Source organism: Rhinopithecus roxellana, chromosome 3 (genome assembly GCF_007565055.1).
Source record: "Rhinopithecus roxellana isolate Shanxi Qingling chromosome 3, ASM756505v1, whole genome shotgun sequence".
Taxonomy (NCBI): Eukaryota; Metazoa; Chordata; class Mammalia; order Primates; family Cercopithecidae; genus Rhinopithecus; species Rhinopithecus roxellana.
In genome coordinates, this window is record NC_044551.1 from 12,148,646 (window position 1) to 12,174,894 (window position 26,249).

Below are 26,249 nucleotides of genomic sequence, written 5' to 3' on the forward strand. Positions count from 1 at the left end.
CATCCAGTATGTGTTAATGGATTATAGCAGCTAAAGCTGACTGAGGTAGTATTCATGTAACTATAGGTGATGGATTCAGATAAATTCAAAGAGCAAGCTGCGTATGCTGTCAAGCCATTTCGTGAGATTTCACTATATGCAATTACTGTGTTAAGGATACCACTGAATACTTGATCCATTGTTTTAATCTTTACTTACCACATGATATAAAATCTTACAAGATATTTGTCTGTTGCATGTCAATAGAATAGAGTGTTTTGTTTTAAAAACCTACTTAATGTTTTCTTATTTTGGTTCTTGCATACTAAGCTTCAATCATTTAGGGACAGAAGATTCAGAAACAAATCTCATACTTGTCTTTTAATTCGTTTCCCAACAGCTGTAGGCATGCAGCAGAAAATTCAAGCACACAATAGAATGAATGGGAAAAATAAAGTCTCAAAACATACTGCTGGGTCAATGTATAAGTGAGGAAAAGGAAAATTGCATTGTCTTGATAGTACTAGTGGAATTTATGTGTTGAGAGAATGGGAGAGAGATGAGCAGGAAGCAGTTCCTTGCAAAGTGTGTGCTTTGAGCAATTTCATAAATGCATTTTACTCTAGGACTGACTCTAACTGTGCCTCTACTCATTTCACCTCACACCCAGCAGACACGTTTGACACACTGGAAAAATGACATGCAAATTGCAATAACTTTTTCAAACACTAACTTTGGGTAAGGGGTCAGAAATTTTAGACTAATTATAAAATGTATTAATGTCTATTATACTCTAGGCACTTCCAAAGTATCTTAGTATCACTAATTATGAGAATCATTCTCTAAAAGGTTATATTATTAAATCCCATTTCTACATGAAGAGTTGAGATTTGTTACCTTGAGTGACACGAGAATCAGACCTCTAGTGGTTGTAACGCCACTAGTAAACGTTGTTGCGATAGTTGATAATGTATTTTCCCCCAAAATCCTATAGCACTTCCTCTACTCTTATGTAAAGTCTTACGTTTTCAAGCATCATATTCTATAATTAAATCATCATGCAGTTTTGGACAGAGAATTGGTTTTCTTGTTTTTGTTCTTGTTTTGTTTTGTTTTCCTCAGACGTAGAACAGAAAATGTTTCTTTTTCTCACCTAACAGCACTGCTGCCTACATCCAGGTCTTGAGCAGTGACAGCGCCAATGATCGTCCCTACCGGAGTATCTTCGTAAACCTCCATGGTGTAGAGCGGCTTGCTGAAAACCGGCGGCTCATCTACGTCCAGCACGCTGATCTTCACCGTAGCTGTGTCTTTAAACGGGCCCGCCGAGTGAAACCGGTGGTCAAGGTGAAGGTTGGAAGCCTCAACTTTGAAAGTATACGCCTTCTTTGTTTCAAAATCTAAAGGCTGTAGTGAGGACAAATTAAGAATAAGGAGTACATTTATGTAGAATGTGACAGAAAGGGTGAACATTACTTCAGAGCAATTTGCAAAGTTATTACCAATGGTACTGGTTTAAAATTTTCATTTTTCTTCATAATTAGTGGGTAAGGGCATTACAAGGAATTTTTTTTTTTATTTTTTTGAAAGTCTCTTCCTCTCGCCCAGGCTGGAGCTCAGTGGCGCGATCTCGGCTCACTGCAACTTCCGCCGCTTCCGGGGTTCAAGCGATTCTCCTGCCTCAGTCTCCTGAGTAGCTGGGATTACAGGCGCGCACCACCATGCCCGGCTAATTTTTGTGTTTTTAGTAGAGACAGGGCTTCAACAAGTTGGCCAGGCTGGTCTCGAGTTCCTGACCTCAGGTGATCCACCCACCTCGGCCTCCCAAAGTGCTGGGATTACCGGCGCAAGGTAAACATTTTAAGAAAAGAATCACCTCCATGTCAGCCAACAGACACATGAAAAAATGCTCATCATTACTCGCCATCAGAGAAATGCAAATCAAAACCACAATGAGATACCATCTCACACCAGTTAGAACGGCAATCATTAAAAAATCAGGAAACAACAGGTGTTGGAGAGGATGTGGAGAAATAGGAACACTTTTACACTGTTGGTGGGATTGTAAACTAGTTCAACCATTATGGAAAACAGTATGGTAATTCCTCAAGGATCTAGAACTAGATGTACCATATGACCCAGCCATCCCACTACTGGGTATATACCCAAAGGATTATAAATTATTCTACTACAAAGACACATGCACACGTATGTTTATTGCGGCACTATTCACAATAGCAAAGACTTGGAATCAACCCAAATGTCCATCTGTGACAGACTGGATTAAGAAAATGTGGCACATATACACCATGGAATACTATGCAGCCATAAAAAAGGATGAGTTTGCGTCCTTTGTAGGGACATGGATGCAGCTGGAAACCATCATTCTTAGCAAACTATCACAAGAAGAGAAAACCAAACACCACATGTTCTCACTCATGGTGGGAACTGAACAATGAGATCACTTGGACTCGGGAAGGGGATCATCACACACTGGGGCCTATCATGGGGAGGGGGGAGGAATTGCATTGGGGAGTTATACATGATATAAATGATGACGATGGGTGCTGACAAGTTGAGGGGTGCAGCACACCAACATGGCACAAGTATACATATGTAACAAACCTGCACATTATGCACATGTACCCTAGAACTTAAAGTATAATAAAAAAAAAAAAAAAGAAAGAAAGAAAAAGAAAGAACAGAAAAAAAAAAAAAGTTTCTGGGTAACTTGTAAAGATCGTCAGTTGCAAATTTTTTTTTTTTTTTTTTTTTGTTAAAAATCACATCATTTACATGCAGACGTACATGCTAGGTAGGGCTTAATCATTTTATATTAGCAAAGTTAAAACAGCAAGAGAACAGATGTTCAGGGAAGCATTTCTCTGCTCTTATGCAATACTGACATCTAGTGGAACAAAACAATGATAAACACAAAACTGAATAAAAATGAAATAGGATCATTGAAGACATTCCAGATTCTAGCTGCAAATTTGGTATTGGAAAAGTGGTCCCATGAAAACTCCATATTTTGTTGTCTTATTTTATGGCATCTTATATTAAACACTTTTGGATGTCTACTTCTTTTTTTTTTTTTTTTTTACTAGTAAATGTCTGTATCAGTATTTAAAAGCATACGTATTGCTAATTTAAAAATAGTTTTGCTTTTTGTGTGTTCTCAGAACCGTATATATAAATTATGGGCACTGTAACACATCATCAATACACATTACCAAGAATTGGGGCTTTCAATATTAATATATATGACCAAATTAGAAAAGGCTGTGAAACATAATATAATATAGGAAATCATTTTCTATGGAGTCACGGATGCTCAATTTTAGCTTATCACTGCTTACTTGCACCCTCACTGTAAATATTAATTTTATGTCTGCAATAACTGAAAATATACTATTCCTGAAATATGGTGCTGCTGTGGTGCTTTGTTTAAGTGATAATTTTAAGGTCAATGGCACTGGCCTCTCATCATCTAAGAAAATCTGAGACAGCACGAATTTAACATTAACATAGTGATTTTCTAGGACCTTTAAAAATTTCTGTTTTCTAAAGGAATTCCCTGAAGTCTGACTCCAATGAGTTGCTAATTGCAGTATCAGTACCTGTTCCTTTACTGTAGTACACCTGGGGAAATTAAAGGAAGGATATTTTTCTCCTTCTAAGATATGATTGTTTTATGCATTTCCTCTGAGGAACAAAAATGAAAAAAAATTACTTTTAAATCTTCAAAAACTCTCACAATTTCATGGAATTTATTATAACAAAACAACAATTGCACTTGAATGTGACATCATTCTCCATCACCGTACTTTTTTATGCAGCAGGAACTATATATATATATATATATATATTTTTTTTTTTTTTTTTTTTTTTTGGAGACGGAGTCTTGCTCTGTCACCCAGGCTGGAGTGCTGTGTCCGGATCTCAGCTCACTGCAAGCTCCGCCTCCCGGGTTCACGCCATTCTCCTGCCTCAGCCTCCCGGGTAGCTGGGACTACAGGCGCCGCCACCTCGCCCGGCTAGTTTTTTGTAGTTTTTAGTAGAGACGGGGTTTCACCGTGTTAGCCAGGATGGTCTCGATCTCCTGACCCTTGTGATCCGCCCGTCTCGGCCTCCCAAAGTGCTGGGATTACAGGCTTGAGCCACCGCGCCTGGCCAGGAACTATATTTATTAATTCCCTATAGGTTTTCCTTTTATTTATCATATTTTTATTCATGTATTTACCTGCTTTGTAATCAATGCTTTCTTTTTACCTTTCTGTATTTTAATTTACTCACCTCATACCTGTTAACTTATAATATTGATCTCCTTCCATTTTCATGTTTCCCCTGTTAGAAATTTTGATTTCTCTTAATACCTATATAAGCAAAGAATAGTATGCATAAGATGCGATGGTTGATCATATGGCCTTTGATTACTTTATACTTTAACTTTGAACCAAGGATGATGATAGTCCCTCCCTATAACTGATCTCCTCCTTGTTCCTGGGCCAAAACCACATTTACAAAACTAAAGAAAGGCCATAAGATTAGGATTATGACAGTGGCCTGAATTCTACTAAAACATAGGTAATTTCTATAATCTCTTACAGCTCAAGAATCATGTGATCAGAGGTCACAAGATTTGTAACTTTCCTAATTGCCCCTACAGATAACATCACGATTGCAGAATCTAAGATTGGTCTTTTGAGGTGTTTTTCACTCTAACCCCACCCAGATTTGTGGCATATGACTCAAAGAGTCCTATGGCTCCCTGCCCAGAGATGGACTCAGCACGGGGGGACTATATTTTACACCCTTATGATGTCATCCCCAACCAATCAGTAGCACCCATTTGCTAGTCCCTTACCCACCAAACCTTCAAAAACCTTAACCTCTGGGCCTTCAGGGAGACTGATCTGAGTAACAACTTGTCTTCCACATGGCTAGCCTAGTGTCAGGTAAGCTCTTTATCGCAGTCCCGTGGTCTCAGTGAATCGGTTTTGTCTGTGCAATGGGCAAGAAGAGCCCACTGGGCTATTACAGCACCACTTTCTCTGTTCTTACTTTGCTGAAGTCCAGGTCACAAAAAACCAAATGAAATGTTAAGTGTCAAAGGATTTTCTCATTTCAAAGGGAAATAAGCAATTTTGGACATAAATTCTAAGAGAATAGCTGCCTGGGCTCTTCCAGGGCTCCTCATGCTTCCAGATAATGTTGAGTGGAAATGGATAGCTATGGTTATAGATATTTTGAGGAATTTGAAAAAAATGATAGCTGCAGCAGGCAGAATTCTAAGATGCTCCCAATATTCCTGCCCCCAATGACCTATACTCTGTGTGCAATGACTCTGCCATTGATTGTGTGAGAGGCCTGTAAATTAAATGACATCTCACTCACATAAACTTATTAAGTTTTATGGCAACATAAGTTGTGCAGATATAATTCGAGTCCCTAATCACTTGACATTGAGTTAATTAAAAGATATTTTACTTGAGAGGTGTGACCCCTTAAAAGAAACGGGTGATGCAGATGTCTAGAAATGTTATATCTGAAAAAAAGAGAGAGGATCGCCCAGTGATGCTCCTTTGATCAGCCTAAAGCTTGAATACTGTGTTTTGTTAAAGAAATCAGACTCAAGAAAAGACAACTTGTTGCAAGACTAGAATGATAAAATATTACCAAAGCCAAAAATAAGAAACCACTACAATTACTGAGTGTGTTTAGATGGAATGAAGAGGATCAAGGCAGGTAAAGACACACATTTTCAAATACTTGAAGGGCCATTATGTTGATATTACTTAGGATTATTCTTTATGCCTCTGAGTGGTGAATTAATAGTAATTTGAGTTATTAACAAGGGTAACTTTAGGTTAGAAAAAGGAGAAATCCTCTAATAAATAAAATCATTCTACAGTGAATTTAAACACACATATACACACACACACACGTAGATGTTTTACGAGGTGGCAAGGCTTGCGATGCATACTGTAAGGATGGGAAAATGAAAACATAAATAAGACTTGCCTTTCAATTCATTCAACAAATTAAAGAATATTGCCATCTTGCTTAATGAATGAGTTTGAAGAAGTACCAAGTTCTCTATAATTACATGTGTTTAAGAGAAATTGAATATGTTAGAAGATGTCAGAGAGAGAATGATGTGTAAGATAGAAGCGTGCACTAGCTAATTCAAATTAAGGAACGTATAAAAATATATTTTCTGTTTTTCCAAACTCTAAATGCTCTATAAGTGTTAAACAATGTAAGTTGTCTATGATAGATATTGTTAACTTGTAGTATAAGAATACTTTGATTTTTATCACCTTAGGGTTCCTTTTGCCTAGAAAGCAAATTGAGCTGATCTGGCTCATACTAACTCCCTTTTTTTAGGCAAAAATTAGCTTCTATCTTAGAATGTAAACGTTACTACCAATCATTCCCCATCTCCCTATTTCCTCATATGTTGAAATATTTCTGATTACCTATATGATCTGGCAAATTCTTTCCAGATAAGATCTTAATATTTTTTCCCTACTTGATTACACACTACTGTTATCTGGATAATCTTGACTCTCTACTGGTAACTGCTTTTCAAGCCAGACAAGAAAGGGGAATTTTGAAACCTTTAAAAGAGATGAGATGTATTCCATGCCTTTTAAGAACCTCTGACCTATCACAGCAGGCAAATATCTGGTTGTCAGGGAGATAGAGTGAGATAAAAGAATCCTTCTGTACATACAGATTTTTGCAACTGAAAACTTATAGCCTGTAGTGATCAAAGAACTAAAGAATATTGTAAGAGAAAGGCCACCATAGTCTCCTAGGTGGACTTAGTTCTTTGTGACCCCGACCTTTAGGGAATCCCACTTTACAAAATGGTATATAGCTCAGAAAGGGCAAAGAGAATCAGCAGTGATCCCTCTCTAATTGACTTCACCTACACATCTGACTGACTACCTTCCATTTTTGTGGGGAATGAACTTTAGTTTCACAATCAATAAAAATCCCAGCATTTGAAATAAATATAGAATAAATAGGATTCCTTTCAGTGCTAGAAAATGAATCATATTCTACAATAGACATACATTATTGTGAAGTTGAACTAATTTATCTCTTGCACAATAAACAGAAAACTTTGTGGCACTGCTTGGAGCCTATTTAATGGTTATGAATCTTTCCAAGGGGAAGAAATGATTGACGAAAGAGAATTTAGTTGAGCAGCTTCTTTCTCTTTAGGTTGTTTCTATAAGGGAAGATTAGTGGCACCAGAATGTTCAGGAAACAATTCATCTTATCGAATTGTGCAGTAAGAACCAGAACTATAGAGAAGTAAAATATGATATACTCAGTTGCTCTCCAGAGATTCAACGGAGGAATTGGGGAAGGGGGGAATTTTACTTCTTTGTTTTTTGCCACTGAAGGAAGTAAAAAATATTTTACCCCCAAATGTATTTCTCTGATGTATTTTGAAATGTCTGCCACAGGGCCAGGAACTATAAGTGGCCTTGCAAAGCTGTCTTTTGTGGAAGAAAAATTGCATCTGTAAAGAATTCCCATTAATGTAGGCAGGTCTTTTCTACGCCTTTCCCAGACCTAGAAGCCACTGAGAGCCTGACAGTTTTAAAAGTCTGAAAATAAATAATTATCACTTATTTTCTCTGAGCGAGGTTTCATTTACATAACAAGTGGCTTTGCTAACCAAGCCTCTTCCTTTCTCCCTCTCATAACCTTTCTTGCCACTAAACCTGATTTACCAAGACAACCTGATTTTGTCCGTGCTTTGGGCCACCATTCTTTCTGTAACCTTGAGATGGTAATTAGATTCTGTAACTTATTGGAAAATTGGGTCTTCATTCTGAAGGCGCCTGTGCATACATGTTAAATAATTTATTTGCCTTTTCTCCTAGTAATCAATCTGCCTCATGTCAGTAATTTTTCAGCAAACCTTTTGTGGCCCAAGAGCCTATGCCTCCCACACTGAAAACACCTTTGCAAAGACGATGACAGTGAGGGAAGTCTAGCATGGCAGACGTCATCTTGCTTCGAGCCTCACAGCCTGGCAATCTTTGCTCATTCCTTGGCATAGCCCAAGCTAACCATGGAATTTAGTTTATACTTTAACTTTGAACCAAGGATGATAATAACTGATCCCCTCCTTATAACTGATCCCCTCCTTGTTCCTGGGCCAAAACCACGTTTACAAAACTAAAGAAAGGCCATAAGATTAGGATTATGACAGTGGCCTGAATTCTGCTAAAACATAGGTAGTTTCTATAATTTCTTACTGCGCAGGAATCATGTGAACAGAGGTCATGAGATTTGTAACTTCCCTAATTGCCTTTACAGATAACATCATGATTACAGAATCTAAGATTGGTCTTTTGACATGTTTTTCACTCTAACCCCACCCAGATTTGTGGCATATGACTCAAGGCGTCCTATGGCTCCCTGCCCAGAGATGGACTCAGCACGGGGGGACTATATTTTACACCCTTATGATGTCATCCCCAACCAATCAGCAGCACCCATTTGCTAGTCCCTTACCCATCAAACTATCCTTGAAAAACCTTAACCTCTGGGCCGATCTGAGGAACAACTGTGTCTTCCACATGGCTAGCCTAGTGTCAGGTAAGCTCTTTATTGCAGTCCCATGGTCTCAGTAAATTGGTTTTGTCTGTGCAATGGGCAAGAAGAGCCCATTGGGCTATTACAGCACCACTTTCTCTGTTCTTACTTTGCTGAAGCCCAGGTCACAAAAAACTAAATTAAATGTTAAGTGCCAAAGGATTTTCTCATTTCAAAGGGAAATAAGCAATTTTGGACATAAATTCTAAGAGAATAGCTGCCTGGGCTCTTCCAGGGCTCCTCATGCTTCCAGATAATGTTGAGTGGAAATGGATAGCTGTGGTTATAGATATTTTGAGGAATTTGAGAAAATGATAGCTGCAGCAGGCAGAATTCTAAGATGCTCCCAATATTCCTGCCCCCAGTGACCTATACTCCGTGTGCAATGACTCTGCCATTGATTATGTGAGAGGCCTGTAAATTAAATGACATCTCACTCACATAAACTTGTTAAGTTTTATGGCAACATAAGTTGTGTAGATATAATTCGAGTCCCTAATCACTTGACATTGAGTTAATTGAGAGAGATTTTACTTGAGAGGTGTAACCTAACCAGGAGACCTCTTAAAAGAAAGGGGTGATGCCGATGCTTTTTGTCCTGCCTTATAAGATGTAAATTTGTCATTGTAGGAGATTATGTGGCAGGTGCTCAAGGGGTGCCTGTGGGAACTGAAACCTGATATTTGGCAAGAGCTAACAAAATTGTCATAAGAGCCACCTGGAAGTAGCAACTACCACAAAAACAAAACAAAACAAAACAAACACACATACAATGACAACACAAAACAAACAACCACAAGGAACTGGCTCTGCTAGGAACCAGTAAGGTTACAAAAGACTCCAAGACTCAGATTGGATCATAGCTCCAATCACACCTTGATGTCTGCCCAAAAGACCCTAGCAAAGGAACCAGTTATACCATATTATGACTCACTGTAGTCGTGGTTTTGTCCCTCTTTACTTTTTACTCTTCTGTATTACTTCAATTTTTATAGTAAGCCTATGTTATTTTTACCAACACAGGAAAGCCATCACTTTTAGGAAAATATATCCTTGAGTGATAAAGCTCTACACGCTCAATTATCTAGTAGGTCTTAATAGGCAATGGGAAGGAATACTGTCAATGAACGCAAATGATTTGAGGATGTTGGCTCATCAGAAACAGACTAGATTTTTTCTAAGACAAGCAGTTAGAAAACAGATTTATACCAGGCTGAACCAGGATGCACAGACACTAGGAGCAAGCTCTTATAAATAGGTTTATTACACCAGGCTGAACAATAAAGATAAGATGTTCAGAAGAGGCATCATTTTAATGAAAAAGCAGGTTTGCTAAAACTTAGTTTTATGATCAATATAGTAGTCAATTCTTGTCTGGGAAGAGATGTGGGAGAGTTTATGCATATCTCATCATCATTTACAAAAGGTTGCAACTCAATACTTTATATAAAAAAGCTTGTACTTGATGAACAAAAGTTTCCACTATATCAGGTGAGAATGTCTCTATAACAAAGGGAAAACAATGAAATGCAGTAAATTTTAAAACGTAGATTTTAGTTTGGACAAAGTCTCAACACCATTTGTTAGAAAATTAAAAATATATAAGCTTATAAGAAAGGTAGAATTACTAGACAAAAAGTGTTTGTAAACAAAAATATTTAAATGAAGAAACATCCATTTTATATAACTTATCTTTAAAAATATTTGTAACAAAACTATTTATTAGAAATGCACTTAATTTTTCTGTGGACAAGTTATTACTATACTTTAGTGTTTTGCAACACTGCAAAATTTTCATAATTTTAACAAATTATCTTAGGAATCTTAGTCATTACAGTAATACCTGTATTTTAGCGTTAATTTTTGGAATAAATTTAGTAACCAAGATAAACAAAAAACAAACAAAACAAAACAAAAAAGAATTACAAGAAACTCTAGTGCTTCTAGACATAGGTTTTTAGTGATATTTTCCCTCAAAAATTACAGAGGGTTTCATCATATATTATAAATGCTAAAATAAAATATATGTGTCATATACTCATATAATATAAATCATGAATATCGGGGGAGGCCTGTTATCTTCTCTAACATGTATTGTTGTACACAATAATTGGAAGTATGCTCTTTCTAAACATATACTATGACTTACAGCAAGCTGTGTGACTTTGAAAAATTATCTTCCTTCTTTGAGCTTCAGGTTTCCTATTAGTAGAATCAGTAAAACATATTTTTCTAAATACTTTGCAAAACATTCCAAACTTTACATACTATGTGAATAAAAAGAAAAATAATGTATCAGAAATGAAAACAGTAAAGCAACAGAGGATATTTATTCTTTTAGTTGACAACAATTTTAAATATCTTATATATTTCAGACATTTCTTTACTGATGGGAAAATAAACACAGATATGGAAAAGTGCCTCCAGGGGCTTAAAATAGAGTAGGAGAATCAGTTGTATTTTAAATATGAGAGCCATGTAAGTATCATAGATGCTTTGACAGAAACGTTGATATTTGGGGACAGAATTAAGGAGTGATCAACTTTGCCTGAGGGACTGTAGGAAGCCTTTGTTGAGAGGTAAGGAAGAAAAATGTTAAAGAATGTATAAGAATTCATGAATATACTGACATAGGACAGGGAGTTCTATGCAGAAGGAGCAGAACCACAATACCACTGGTAGACATTGCAATGAATTTGGTGTACTTGGAATGTAGCTTGTGCGTGTGAGCATGCATGTATATGTGTGTGTGTGCAGAAGATAGTAATAGAAAATGCACTCCTTGATTTTTATCTTTCTATCAATGGGACCAGAAAAGGATTTAAGTAAGATGAACAGGTTTCTATCTAAATATCTAAATAGGTTTCTTTCATTCCCCCTTGAATAACAAGATTTGTTGGAGGAAAATAATGTGTGAGCCTGGGAGAATAGCCATTGCAGTGCCAAAAAGGAGTCAAGAAGAGGGTTGTATGGCAAATTCATAGGTGGAGAAAGGAAAATTTTAACCTGAGCTCTGGAAAAATCAGCAACCAGCCTTTGTGCCCTATTTGGCAAGGGGACATCAATAGGAATGGAAATGGCATTAGAAAAATCATAGATTTTTGCTTTCAGAAACTGGAAAGGAGAAAACATGAGTAGGCAGACTTTTGTTGGGAGCAAAGGAAAACTCAGCTTTAGGCAGTGAGTTTGAAAAGTCTATGGCATGTGCAGTTAGAACTGTCTACAAGACTACAGAAAAATCTGCAGTGGTTATGTTGGTTTGGGGCTAAGTTACAGTTGATGAGACTGTTTAGGGAAACTAGGCAAGGTATTACAAAAGAAGGTGAAGACAAATATTTAGAAAAGCAGAAACAGAACACTTACAGAAACAGTGGCGTTTACGTGTTTTTTCTTTAATTAGGTACATTAGTGTGGCTAAAAATAGCAGTATTTTAAACTTAAACTGAAGCATATATGTTTGGCTATCTAAAATATTCCAAATTTTATTAGCATTTTGTTCTTAAGAGTTATTCAAAAATTAACCACATGATGGTGCTATGCTACCAAATCATATGACATGAACTCAGTCATTTGTTAAGAGCGAAAAAAGAAAAGGAGTTATACTGATTATCGGGTAAATATAAAGTATACATGCCCAGTGGGACCAATGGGCACCTTAGCCTATTTGTTAAAAGGCTCCTTGTGAAGAGCAATATCATTTATCTCATATGTTTTTAGGGAAAAAGAAAAATTCTGCTTTGGATTTGATGTGATCACACAGTTACGTTAATTTGAAATAAACTAATATTGCCAAGTAACATCAAAATGGTGAACAGTGTTTTCAATTCCAATAAAGCTTTACTTTTTAAAAAATAAATAGGAAATCAGTTCACCACTCTTCATTTTAAACAGTTTCCAAGAGAAACTTTTGTAGGAATGGTAGAGAACTGTTTCGAAAAATTATACAGGATATTAAATTATTATTTTGGATAACTTAAGTATCCACTTAATTATTTTAATCACTTAAATTTTGCAATCACTTTGAAGAAAATTCAAGTGCTTCTATAACCATATTTAGATTTTGAGTCGTTGAAAACTTTTAATTCATGTAACTTATTATTCATATTTATGTATAAGAAGTATATTATTCCCATTTATTTAGTAGCAAAAAAACACTAGTGACTAAACACAAATTTCATTTAGGTTTTCACTAAGAATGAAGCCATTGAATTTAGAAACTCTTATTCTGTCATTGTAAATGTAGCTCTTAATTTCGAGACAATTTGAATTTTTTAAAAAAACTTTATTCTGGTTTTATTAGTGTTTCATTGCTATAATACTTAACACCGTATAGGACAAGTTTTTTTTTTTTTTTTTTTTTTTTTTTTTTTTTGTAGTTTTCTCAGAGTAGTAGGATGTGAGGGTGGAATAAAGGCAGTTTTTATTTTGTTTTGTTTTGTTTTGTTTTACCAATGTCTTATGCCTTGGAGCAATTTATAAAACTTCATAATGTTCCTCTGAATTCAAAGTGTCACAGTGAAATGGCATTCTGTCACAGCGCTCATAAAATGAATCAAAGTTAAGGTTAATAAAATAAATAAAAATGCCTTTCTTCAGTCTTTTCAGTTCATGTAAACCTGATCATCATTTTTGTTTCCTTAAGCCCTCCCTCTATATAGGAAATAGAGGAGAAAACAGTAAGAGAGAAGCAAATAAACGATTTTGAAGATAAAACAATAATAACAATATGTACTTCAGATCATTAGCATTTTAATGTATTCTTAAGTGCGTTAAAAAGAGAAAAACTCTGAAAACAAAGCATATCGTGCCTCATTCCTCTATTGCAGCTCAGAATCTGTTAGCTAAAAAATTTAATAACTGGTGTTTAAAAAAGGACTACATATTCAAATGTAGAATATATATTTGGGACTTTCTAAATGCATTTAGTATACTTAAAATGTAATTTCTGTGTGAATCTGATTTTATGTCAGAATTCTTGTATTGCAATATTGAAAGGGAAATCTTAACAAATAATTTAAGATCATTCTGGATCTGCAACACTACTGTTGACGTTTACATTCACAATTATTGAGATACACCTAATTCTTTAAGGATTACTAATGATAGCTGCCAAGATAAAGTTTTCTGAGAACTTATTGAATATATGCTTAAGTATAGTACTATTTTACAGTCTTTACCCAAAACAGTCTGTATTTTAAAAATTGTAGTTGTTTCAATTGATTTTGAATTTTAATGGACTTTATTCAATGAGATATTTTCTCATATTTTTGTGAAGTTGTACTGTCATGTTTAATTGAGTGACGTATCTATGTGCATGTGTGTGTACAAACACAATACACAATACAATATATACAATAGATAGGTGGATAGTTTTTACGTTTCATTACAAAAATGTCCTCCTGAATTATTTTTTAAAGATTCAATAGATGTGGGGTACAGTTTACAATTTTCTTTCTAATAGAACACTAAGTTAGTGTAGGGGATTGCCTCTAGTGGATCCATATTTAGAGATGAAAGTAAATTACACACCAAAAGAAAATCCATGTGTTTTATTAAGCTGTGAAGTCCTCAAATGCTTGGTGTAATTTACTGGATGATGATAATATTTATACAAATATGTTTTGGCTGTTACTTTAAAATTTATTTAGAATCTCACAATCTCTCACCATCTCTGTCACTATACCATCACGTTCCACATTTCTATCAGTTTCCTGGCTCACTTCTATGGTCTCTTAACCGAGCTATTGCTCTCATTATTTCCTAGTTATTATTGTCTTCAGACAACCAGAGTCACCTGGGTCTACAAGAGTAAGGTGAGGCCGGGCATGGTGGCTCATGCCTGTAATCCCAGCACTTTGGGAGGCCAAGGCAGGTGGATCTCTTAGGTCAGGAGTTCAAGACCAGCCTGACCAACATAGTGAAACCCCATCTCTATTAAACATACAAAAAATTAACCAGGCATGTTGGCAGGCACCTGTAATCCCAGCTACTCGGGAGACTGAGGCAGGAGAATCACTTGAACCCAGGAGACAGAGGTTGTAGTGAGCCGAGATCCCTCCATTGCACTCCAACCTGGGCAACAAGAACAAAACTCCATATCAAAAAAAAAAAAAAAAAAAAAAAAAGAGTAAAGGTGATCTAGATCTACACTCAACTTGGGCTCTCTATATCATGATCTGTTAATAATTCAACACCTTTGCCTGATCTACAAGGCTCTCCCTGGCGAGCCCTTCATCTCTGGCTGAGGGCCTCTTCCTTCACTGCACTCCAGCTTCACTGGCCTTCTTGCCTAGTACACTCCCAATTCAGAGATTTTGAAATTGCTGCTCAAACTTTTAGGAACTCACATCCCCCAAATACCACATGGTCAGGTTTTTGCTCATATTCCCTTCTAATAGAGAAGCCTTTTTTAATTTTTCACCTCACTGTAAGATACTCTCCACCCTCCACATGCCTTGTACCCCTTCACCCTGCTTTAAGTCTTTCGAGCTTGAATTCATCGCTGCTGAAAGTGATTTCTAATGAAAGTGATTTCTAATTTGTTTATCTTCTGACGTCCTCAGTTGAATGGAAACTGTTTGAGTGCAGGGAGTGTGTCTGTTGAGTTCACTGCCCTATCTCCATAGGGGAGTCTGGAAAACAGTGACTGCTTCCAAAATACCTGTTGAATGAAGTAGTGAAAGTTATGAACATTGAGCTTTATTTAGATAATGAATTTCAGGCCAGTAAAATGGACAACAATGATTAATCCACCACAAGAGAAAAGAGAAGAGTGTGTGTGTGTGCTTTTTTATTTGCAGATATACTTTCAAGATTATCTACCCTATCTAAATCTATTTTAATAAAAGTGTTATATAATTTTGCATATTTCAATTTTAATACAGTTAAGAAGTATAAAAATTCTAAATAAAACACAATAAAGACAAAAAATAAATAACATGACTCATTCTCTGTAGATCTTTCATAATGAAAAAGGCAGATATGTTCTTATTGCTTTCATGATAGTTGAACTTATATAACTGAATGATTACTTTCAAAGATTAATATTAATATGTTTTGATATAATAAGATAACGAACTATTATTAAACCACACCTTTTCAAATTGTGTTAAAAATAAGAATGACATACATTTTTCTAGATTGACACCTAGACATTGATTACTTATTGGTATAGATGGTAAATATGTGTAAATAAAAATGATGATATAAACATAAAACTGTGTGAATATAAAATTTAGTTATAATAGTTAAATATAAACAAGTACATAGACATAAATATATATAATGTATATCTAGAATTGAATCTTTTGTACTTTAATTTTACTTTGGAAGTATACTTAATTTTATATTTAAATATTATGACTTCTTAATTTAAAATATTTTTTATATTATTAATGATTTTTATTTGTTCCATTTGAATAGATGTTTGTAACCTCTTTAAATGTGATTTCTTTGTTGGAGACCTTCTTAGGGAAAAAATTAAGTGAGAAGACTTTACATTGATTTGGGATTAAAAGAAAAAGAGAAAAACTAAATAATGATAAGGGAGTAAACTGGATAAGAATTTGACATATTTTTCTAAGAGTACTTTGCAAATTTAGCATAAATGCTTAATTTAATATAGTGGGATCATGTGGGATCTAGAAATTAAATTAATTTCTAGACTAAGCATAATTTATGCATAATAGTAGAAATAAAAATATGATAATCTATTTGAAAAATGTGTTTCTTTTTCAGAGTATTTTCATTATCATATATATTGCTTTCTTGTTAAAATTCAGAGTTCCTGAGCAAATATGGGAGGGGCATGCTGATTAATGGAACTGAATGCAAAATATTTATTCTGGTCAAAATAATTACAATGAGCAAATGAGTATTGTATACTGCAGTTTGGGGTGTATTCTCCAAAATTCTTCAAAATAGAGTGTGTTTTGTAGAAGAGGAGGAAAAGGCTAAATTAAATGAGCTTCGCTTTTCTGCCTTTACTTTGTTGGAAATTTCTATAATTTGCCTTATTATTACGGAAGAAAGCTGCACACTTTAAATGCCATTATAATTTTTCTTTCTCACATTAACAGACTCCTGCATGTCACCACCCAACAAAAGACAAAACTACATACACTGTAAAGAATGATTTCTTCCTGATATTTCAACTAACTTTGCCTTCTGCAACCCTCTTTGGCTCTAGTCCATACGCCATCACTAAACAGCTTCCCAGCACAGTCTGTCTTTCTCTCTGTCTGTGTATTGGTAATTCTTTTTCACTTTCCTCTGTATAACTCTCTCACGTCCATTACTGGCCTTTCACATTTCTTCTACTTCTCAGGGGATTAGAGCTTACACACATCAGTATGCCTCCACTGTGATATCAACCAACATTGTGGTGAATTAGATATTTATATCTTCAGAAGAGCCATAAAAAGGCTCAGTATCAAGGCTGGTGGGGTTCGAGTTACTTCTTGATCTTGTTTTTAAAATAATATTTATATGTATAGTAATAAAAAATTAGGTTACAATTAAACTTCAGTAAGAATCTTTTTAAATGACATAATCAAATTATCAGGTCTAATTGTTCAACATAAAATATATAATAGTTGAATCACAAAATAATAGCACCTATAGAAGTAAATACTCAGCATCACTAGGTCTTCTTTTTTTTTTTTTTTTTTAGTTTAAAATACAGTTGACTCTTGAGCAACACAGGTTTGGACTGTGCAGGGCCACTTATATGTAGATTTTCCTCTGCCGCTGCCTCTGCTATCCCAGAGACAGCAATACCAGCCCCTTCTCCTCCTCCTTCTCCTCAGCAATGTGAAGATGATGAGGATGAAGACCTTTATGATGATCTACTAACACTTAACAAAAGTAAATATATTTCCTTTTCCTTATGATTTTCTTAATAACATTTTCTCGTCCCTAGCTTACTTTATTGTAAGAATACAGTATATACGACCAGGTGTGGTGGCTTAGGCCTGTAATCCCAGCACTTTCGGAGGCTGAGGCAGGTGGATCACGAGGTCAGGAGTTTGAGACCAGCCTGACCAACATGGTGAAATCCCATCTCTACTAAAAATACAAAAACTAGCCGGATGTGGTGGTGCATATCTGTAATCCCAGCTACTCAGGAGTCTGAGGCAGGAGAATCCCTTGAAACCAGGATGCAGAGGTTACAGTGAGCCAACATTGCACCACTGCACTCCAGCCTGGGTGACAAGATTGCGACTCCATCTCAAAAAAAAAAAAAAAAAAAAAAAAAGAATACAGTATACAGTATATACTATGTATAACATACAAAATATGTGTCAAATGTTTATGTGATTGGTAAAGCTTCTGGTCAAGAGTAATATATTAGTACTGAAATTTTGAAGGATCCAAAAGATATATGCAGATTTTTGACTGCATGGACTATTAGTACCCTTAACTCCCACATTGTTCAAGGGTCAACTCTATTGCTAATTGAAGGAAAATTACAATTACTTGTCATTTTCAACACTTATTTTTTATCTTCTTTAATTATTATTTAGTAGTCAACTGTCCAAACATTTGTCTATATACCTTTTTCAATTTGATGACTCCCTCTTGTGTATCCTCATCTGTGACGATGTCAAACAAATTTCCCCCATCTCCTGGAACAATATTGTATTCAATTTCTGCATTTTGTCCAAAATCAGGATCCACAGCTCTTATTCTTCCAATAGCTGAGCCAATAGGGGAAGACTCAGGAACTTTCAGGTGGAAGATGCCTGATAAGACATATAAAATTCAAATTGACAGTGGGGTTAGTAAGAGATATAGTAAGATTACAAGGCTTGAAAAATAGAGTCTACTGAAAGTAAATCACATTTAGAAAATTGTAGTGCAAAATGAAAAGGCAATTTGCTGTCACGTTTAGGATTATGATTAGGAGTAATAACTTCACTTTTCTCTTCAATATGTGCTGCTCTAGAATTTTAATTGGGCATTATAAATAGTAGAGAATGCTAAAGTAAAATTATTAGCAGGACTTGTTTTACACACTTATATGGCATAAAAGTGTACCACATGTCAAATGGGAGGGTGGGACTATTCATGAAATTAATTAGTACTAATACTACAGATTGCAAGACATAGATGAAAAGTTAGAGAAGATAGATAGATAGATAGATAGATAGATAGATAGATAGATAGATAGAGAAAGTTGAGGTCATATTTCCTAAAATTAATGACTTCAATAAGTATACATCATTAAACTAAAAATAACCTGTAAAATGATAATCTGTATAGTTAACCAAAATTCTAGTAGATGATAGATTGAAATATAGTATATTATAGACTAAAATTCAGCTTATATTTAGTAAATTTTAACTTGTCAACCTTCTATATACTTTTACTGATATTTTCAATCATAAAGTTCTATCTCCTGAAGTTTTTTAATAGCATTAAGAAAGAAAAAAAAGTAAAATGCTTATTTTTACCACCAGGTGGAGCATTCATATTGTAATGAAATTTATACTGAATCAGCAAAACATAGATAAAACATGTCAGAATCATGGAAAATTGTAATACTCTGCAAAAAAAAAACATAGACATGATTTTAAGGTTTTGTAGAATTTTTAAAGGTCTGACACACAAGAAAGATGTAAAAAGCATGCTCTTTTACTGATACTTCATTAAAGCAAATATTAATGGGTTTAACAACAGTCTGTTCAAATTAAAGTAAGGAAAGGAAATGAGAGAAAATAAAAATTAAAAAACAAAACTAAACATAAATATCTAAAGTTTCCATTTTGATATTGGAGTTCCACTTTCAGTTTCTCTTACTGGATTTAGAATGGCTCTTTCCCATGGGTAAATCAACTGTGGTGATTCATTCATTTTGGAATTTTAGTTACTTTTGTGGAAAATAAATTAAGAAGATACTAAAAATGTCTGTTGCATAGAAGTTAATTAAAAAATCATATTACAATATTACAGTTATTTTCCCCAGGAAAGTGTGAGAAAAAATCACATCTTGTAGAGATTCTGCCAGATATTTTATTTTTGATTTCTTTTTTTTTTTTTTTATCATGTGGTTCTTGTCTTTGGTTCTGTTTATATGCTGGATATTTTTGATTTCTAATTATTTTTGAGGTCCTATGGTTCTTTCACAATCAGTTTCAAAACTTGGTAATTTCATTAGTGTGGGCAACATTTAAATCTCCCATCTTCCCTCCTTCCCCCAGAAAATGATATCTACCATGTGTCTTACATATGCAGACCAGCCGTATTTAAGTCCAACATATTATCTCCATGGAACGTATATGTGATTTGGTCTCAAGATAGCTATATACTCAACTAAAATTTGTTTATTTTACATACAAGACAAAATGATACTTTACAGTGGTCCATAAGAATTATATTTAAATAATCAGCTTAGTTAATTCATAGTATATCTGCCTTCAAAGAGGATATGAGGGGTCTTTCTAAAAAATGCACTTAAAAGTTTAAATAGATAAAAAAAAAATTATAGACCTAACAACAACAACAACAAAAAACTCCCTCAAAGTCACAATGCTAAAGTGTTACATAGATATTATGAAGAAATCTCAGTTAAGAAAAGTCATATTAATTGATCAAAGTAGGAACTTCTCATAGGCTAGGATTATTGTTTTATTTATTTCTTAAGCACTTAACATAGTAACTGTCATTTAGGGATACTTAATGTTTGCTGAACTTAAAGCAGTGACTGAACTTGAGGCAATCAAATCATAGAAGAAAAACAAATGAATGGGTTACATGGCATTCCTATTTTCTACCAGAAGGATAAAACCAGATATTCAAGAAGAATCTATCCGATTTCAAATAGACTTAATTACACGGCTTTTGGAACTACTTTCTTAGGGTGTAAGTATTTCTTAATAGATAAATTAAAACCTGATCCTAGTGAGGCACTCCTGAAATAATAGGAAATATGAGGGTCCCTGAACTTCTGTTTAATGAGGCAAGAAAGCACGTGACAAAGTTTTTACAGTTGTACTAAACTTAAGGACAAATTCCCCAGAAAAAGGACAAGGCACAGAATGTGTGAGTAATTTTTCATTTTCTTTTCTTTTTTTTTTTCTTAAATGCCCGTTAAATGAAAATACGACTTATCAGAAACTGTGTTTGTACCTTTTGCGTCTTGTTGTGTGATTGTGATGAAGAATCTGAAGGAACATCAAAAGCTTTGAACTCACAGTATGATTGGTCATAGCCCAAACTCATGGCTCATAAAGGAGTGTTAGAAAAAGTCTAAAATTTTTTTCTAATAAAAGAGAGAAATGGAGGTCTATGTTGAATAGTGTACTAGAAATCCTTCTTGATCAGGACTTTTAGTAGGAAACTTAGGGCTAAACATCATCCAGGAAATAGCTGAACAAGTGTTCAGAGAGACAGGGAGCCGTCGAATATAGTGGATTTCAAACTTCAAATGTGGCCAGCCCTGGGGGTGGTAAGGGTGAAACAGCTAGAGTCATAAGGAGCGGAGTAGTATGGGAATGTTAAGAACTCATGGGCATCTCACTTAAAGGGCTGGGGACATTTCAGCTTATTCCATCCAATCCATTCAATGAGAGCCAATTCAAGTTGCATGTTAGGTTTATGAGTTAGCTTTACATTTACATTTGAATGGTTAAAAGTAAAAGTTAAGGGAATTACACATCGGTGAAAATGATAGAGCCTGGAGTCCTCTCTAAGTGATTATGGTTAGTGAAGGTGAAGAGTTTAGTCACAGTTGAGATCCTCCAATATGGGTGGGAGGTGGGGGGGAAAATTAAAGCACTGAAAGGTATTCCAAAGGGCACTGGATAATTCAAACTGCAGATGAAAGATCCCCCTTTTCAAGACAATATGCTGAGATATGAACTTTATGTTTTATAAAAGAACACTTTATGAGGCTAGTAACAATAAATGTAAAGACAGCTATTCTTTGTAGTATTCTATCAATGTAAGTGAAATAGGGTGTTTTGTTTTAAGTTGTCAGCATAGAGAATGCCAACAAATGGCATTGAAAAACTTGTGATAAACTGAAATAATAGCATTGTCCAATAATGATTGATTTACTAGCATTCCACTAGCATGCGTGCCCTCAAAATTAAGATAAAATAAAAGTAAAGCAATAATTCACCACTTACATTTTTGTGTGCGTTAAGTTTTAGTGCATGTGAAATGCAAATATACAGAGCAATGGATTTTCTACTCTTTACATAGCAGACATACATTTTAGTAAGGTGGAAGTCACGTTTATTAAGACAAGTGTTTCTTAATAAAATATTACAGCTGGTAATAAAGTCTGCAGAATATGGAACAAGTCAGAGAAACTATGCGTTTGTCATGTCGGATTGTGTAGGTTCTGTCGGTTTATTTCCAATGACTGGACATTTTATCATTTCTAGAATCTCAACAGCAATAAAACTGAGGTCATTCAGATTAATTCAAAACTGTGAAGTAATCTTCAGCTGTGCCAAAGTTGGATTGTTCATGATGTACTGTGTAATTACACCGCCATCGTCTTTTAGGCGTCCTACTTTTGATGCATATGAAACATCTTAATGGCACTACCTGTACCACAAGAATTGAGAAATAAAACAGGTGACAAGAGATTGTCCACAGTCGATAAAAATATATATTTACCTATTCATCAAATATACATATTATGCTTCACCAAAATCTCCATTTTCCCATGGAGAAGGAGGAAATGGCATGCAGTGAATTAATTATAATGATCAAATTCTTAAATATAACATTCCCTGTTAGTTCCAAGAGTAGAAAAAAAAATCAGGTAGTTATAAGCTACGTAAGTATCCTCTCAGTAACTACATCATTTGAAAAGATACTGATTAGGACTTAAACTGTGGGTTGCAGGGTAGAGGACATGCATTGCTACTTAAAAAAAAAGGATGTAAAATACATTTACCTTCCTTTTTTGTTTATTGCAGGAAATTTCCAGATACTGATGAAAACACCAAAATAAATATATTTACTTGACAAAATATAAATGAAGATCTTTACTTAAAAATAAAGATTATAGGACCTAAACAAATATATTAAGTGAATGAATGACTTTAAAAATACCACAGCATTCAATAATACCAGTAGCAAGTTAAAAAGAAGATAAAATAATCCATTACAAACTCATTTTTGAAATACATTTTATTTTATCTTTATGTAACAATAATTCTAAAGTTACTAAAAAAAAGAAGTTGATGTTCAGCTGCAAATGAGTTACCTAAATACAAGTAACTAATGCAAATATAATTCATATTTAATAACACAAGAATACTAGAAATATTGGAGGGCTTAAGAACAAATTATTTCAAATTGATGAAAATGTTAAACATTTTCAAAAACTCAAAAACATACATTTGACACTAAATAGACTATGATTTGAAATATTACATTTCAATTTAAACTTCAAAAAATTATATATAGCACTGAACTATTGATTCAGTAATTGAATTCAACCATTAGATTGTTCAAATGATCCTGCATATTTTTTGTGTGAAAGTGATTTACCTTTTAATGGCTTAGAAATAAAATTGTGTTGTATCAATTTTTTTAATGTCTTAAATATATATCACACAGAATTATTTCACCTTACTTAAACAACACGAAAAGGAAATACAAGTAAACAGCATATTGTGTGAGTAAAAAGGAACTTTATAGAAATTGTGTACCTATAGCTCTGTGACCTTGGGCAAAATATTTTAAATATTCCTGTTTTCCTGATCTTTTAAAATCTCTCTCTTTTCCTGATCTGTAAAATTAGTGTAACAATATCTACCTTACAGATTTGCTTTTGAAAGTCACTTATACAAAAGTGTATGAAACTCATTCAGTATTATCTATCATTACCAGTTAACTTTATAATAATATTTGTATAGTCTATATGTATTATAATTTTTCCTATCAGAATGGCAATAGCCAATAGGAAACTGTCTATAGAGGTGTGAAGATGAAAGAAAGATCTTAAAAGAGTTCTAAAAAGTCGTTTTAATTTTAATTGAAATATTTTCCCATATCTTGAAAATTGGAGGATTCAGGAAGAAAAAAATGTTTTGGTGGTGGAAGAACATTTTATGCCCTCTATTTCCTCAAGAGCCTGAGGATATATTTTCAATAAGCCCAAATTAAAGTAATAGAAATATTGTCCACTAGGAAGAACTATCCTGCTAACAAAGCTGGATTCAAGCTGGATTTTAGTCAAGCATACTAAACATACGGTGAATGGAATCTCTCAATAATAACAGAAACATCCACTGCAGCTCATTCCCAGGATGAGGCTAGGATGGACTTTTTTTTTTTTTTTTTTTTTTTTTTTTTTTTTGAGACGGAGGCTCGCTCTGTCGCCCAGGCTGGAGTGCAGTGGTCGGATCTCAGCTCACTGCAAGCTCCGCCTCCCGGGTTCACGCCAGTTCTCCTGCCTCAGCCTCCCGAGCAGCTGGACTACAGGCGCCCGCCACCTCGCCCGGCTAATTTTTTGGTGGTGTTAGTAGAGACAGGGTTTCACCGTGTTAGCCAGGATGGTCTCGATCTCCTGACCTCATGATTAGCCCCTCTCAGCCTCCCAAAGTGCCTGGATTACAGGCGTGAGCCACTGCGCGCGGCCAGATGGACGTAGTTTTTATGTGTCAAGTATTTGGTACTAGAGCTTCACTTGATTGGTTAAATTACTTCACCTTTAAGATGTTCTAATTGCCCATTCTAGATTTTAACTAACAATATACATGAATAAGAATTGCCATGCACACAATATCCATCATATTAATGAATCAAGATTTATAAATTCTCTGTAACAATAGCAATATTTCTTGTCTCCGAACAAGGAGAAATTTATTCCTGTGAACTTTTTCTAGTTCTGAGCAGCTAAACGCAATAAAAAAATTTAAGGCTGGATATTAAATTGTCTTTCAAAAATTATCTTTGCATAGTAGATTAATTGCTGAATTTTCCTGTATCTCAGATTATTGATATTTGACTCAACTACGATTTTTAATGGTCTCCTTCATGAAATGGCAAGGAAAAACACAAACAAAAAGACAAGTGTTCTTCTTGATGGCATTTATGGTCTAGTGGGAGAGAAGTCAATTAAACAATCACACAAACAAAGTAAAATTTTAGAGAAACACCATTGCTCTAAAGGAAAGTTACACAATTTTATTCAATGTTTAATCTGAGAATCTGAGCTGAGACAACGTAACGTTGGGGTCTGTGAGGTCAGCTAATAGAAAACATTCCAAAGAGAAGTAACCATCTGACAAAGGTGATATGATCATAGTTTCCAGTCTTACCAGTTTGTTTGTTCAATAACTCCCACTAGGACCTATCAACTCTAATGTCAGAAACACCTCTGGTAAATTAACCTACAGCCTATATAGCTTGGCCATGTCCTTTTGTTGCTGCAATTTGGCAAACCCTAACTCTTGATGATGATAATTATCTTCTTTCTGAAGGAGGAGGGATGGTTCACTGAGGAAAGCCATAGAGAAGCAGTTAGATATTACTATAAATTATGATCATTAACTTTGAATGCCCCTTCAAAATTGCTTAAAAAGCACACAGATTTGCAAAGGTAACTGACTACCGTTCTCTGTGACTTCTGTTTTGAACTGCTCTACTGTTCTCAAATATCTGCTTAATTACTCACTTTACTACTTCCTTTCTCAGGTGGTGGCCTTGCCTTGTAGTTCACAAAAAAAAAAAAAAAAAAAAAAAAATGATATTGCATAGGAGATTGCTCAGCTTCTCAACCTTCAAAGGATCCCACATCAGTGTGACTCATAGTTTGAACAATCACAACATGTAAGATATAATACAAACTTTTTTTATTTGTCTCTCGCTGTTCCTTTAGATTTTCTTCTGTGGGAGTATGCTTTGTCTTTTCTTGGAAGAAAACAATGGTGAGTAAATGATGTTTCTTCTCACTATTAAATAATAGTCCTATGTTCACTTTAATTCTAAAAACCTAGATTTGGAAGTTAGACATTTCCAATAAATGACATTAACTAGTGCATCAATTCATATGCAAAATGAAGACTTCTCCCTTTGGCCACCCCACCCACCTCCAAGCCAATTAGAGCCAGCAGCAGATGGGACATTGGGTTGGGATCTGTCTGGATTAGCAGGCGTTCTCTGTCCAAATTTTTAAAATTTTTCTTCATCATCTCCTTTCCTGGGGTGTTTTCACCTTATCACTGGAGGCAGCAAAGCTAGGAGACTGGACTGTTCTTACTTGATAACGTGGTTTTTGCTTCTCTGGAGTTGCACAGTGCATTTGGGGGCAGCTCTTGGAAGTTTCTCTTGCAGCAGCTCCCACACCAATGGCATTGCCTCTCCTTTGATGGACTATGACCTCAGCCTCCAGATTTCTGGCGACTCGATCCGCATGCAGATTCTCACTTCAAGGAGAATCTCTTTGTCAGGACTTAGCATAATGCTGGGTTGGTTTTCCCTTCTGCTTACTCATTTCTTGCCATTCCTTTTGTTGTCATACAATTACTTTCCCAAACACAACCTTGTTCTCTTTTCCTTTCTCTGCTGTTTCTAGGACATTTTAACTTTCCTCAGCACGAGACAGATATCAGTCCAGGAATTTCCCTCATTTTCTGGGAAAATATGTTAGAGTTTATTATTGATCTTAGCTGAATGGA

At 34.9% G+C, this 26,249-nt stretch overlaps 1 protein-coding gene across 6 annotated transcripts in view; it reads right to left on the reverse strand.

Annotated features, from left to right (window-relative positions):
• The window catches only part of CDH12 (cadherin 12), a 1,165,810-nt gene that overhangs the window by 62,118 nt on the left and 1,077,443 nt on the right, over positions 1–26,249 (reverse strand). For all 6 annotated transcript variants that reach the window (XM_030927855.1, XM_030927854.1, XM_030927857.1 and 3 more), the window contains 2 exons: positions 18,160–18,347; positions 1,133–1,386 (listed from right to left, as the gene is read on the reverse strand). In XM_030927855.1, coding sequence (XP_030783715.1) covers positions 1,133–1,386; positions 18,160–18,347 — 442 coding nt within the window. The remainder of the gene's footprint in view (positions 1–1,132; positions 1,387–18,159; positions 18,348–26,249) is intronic.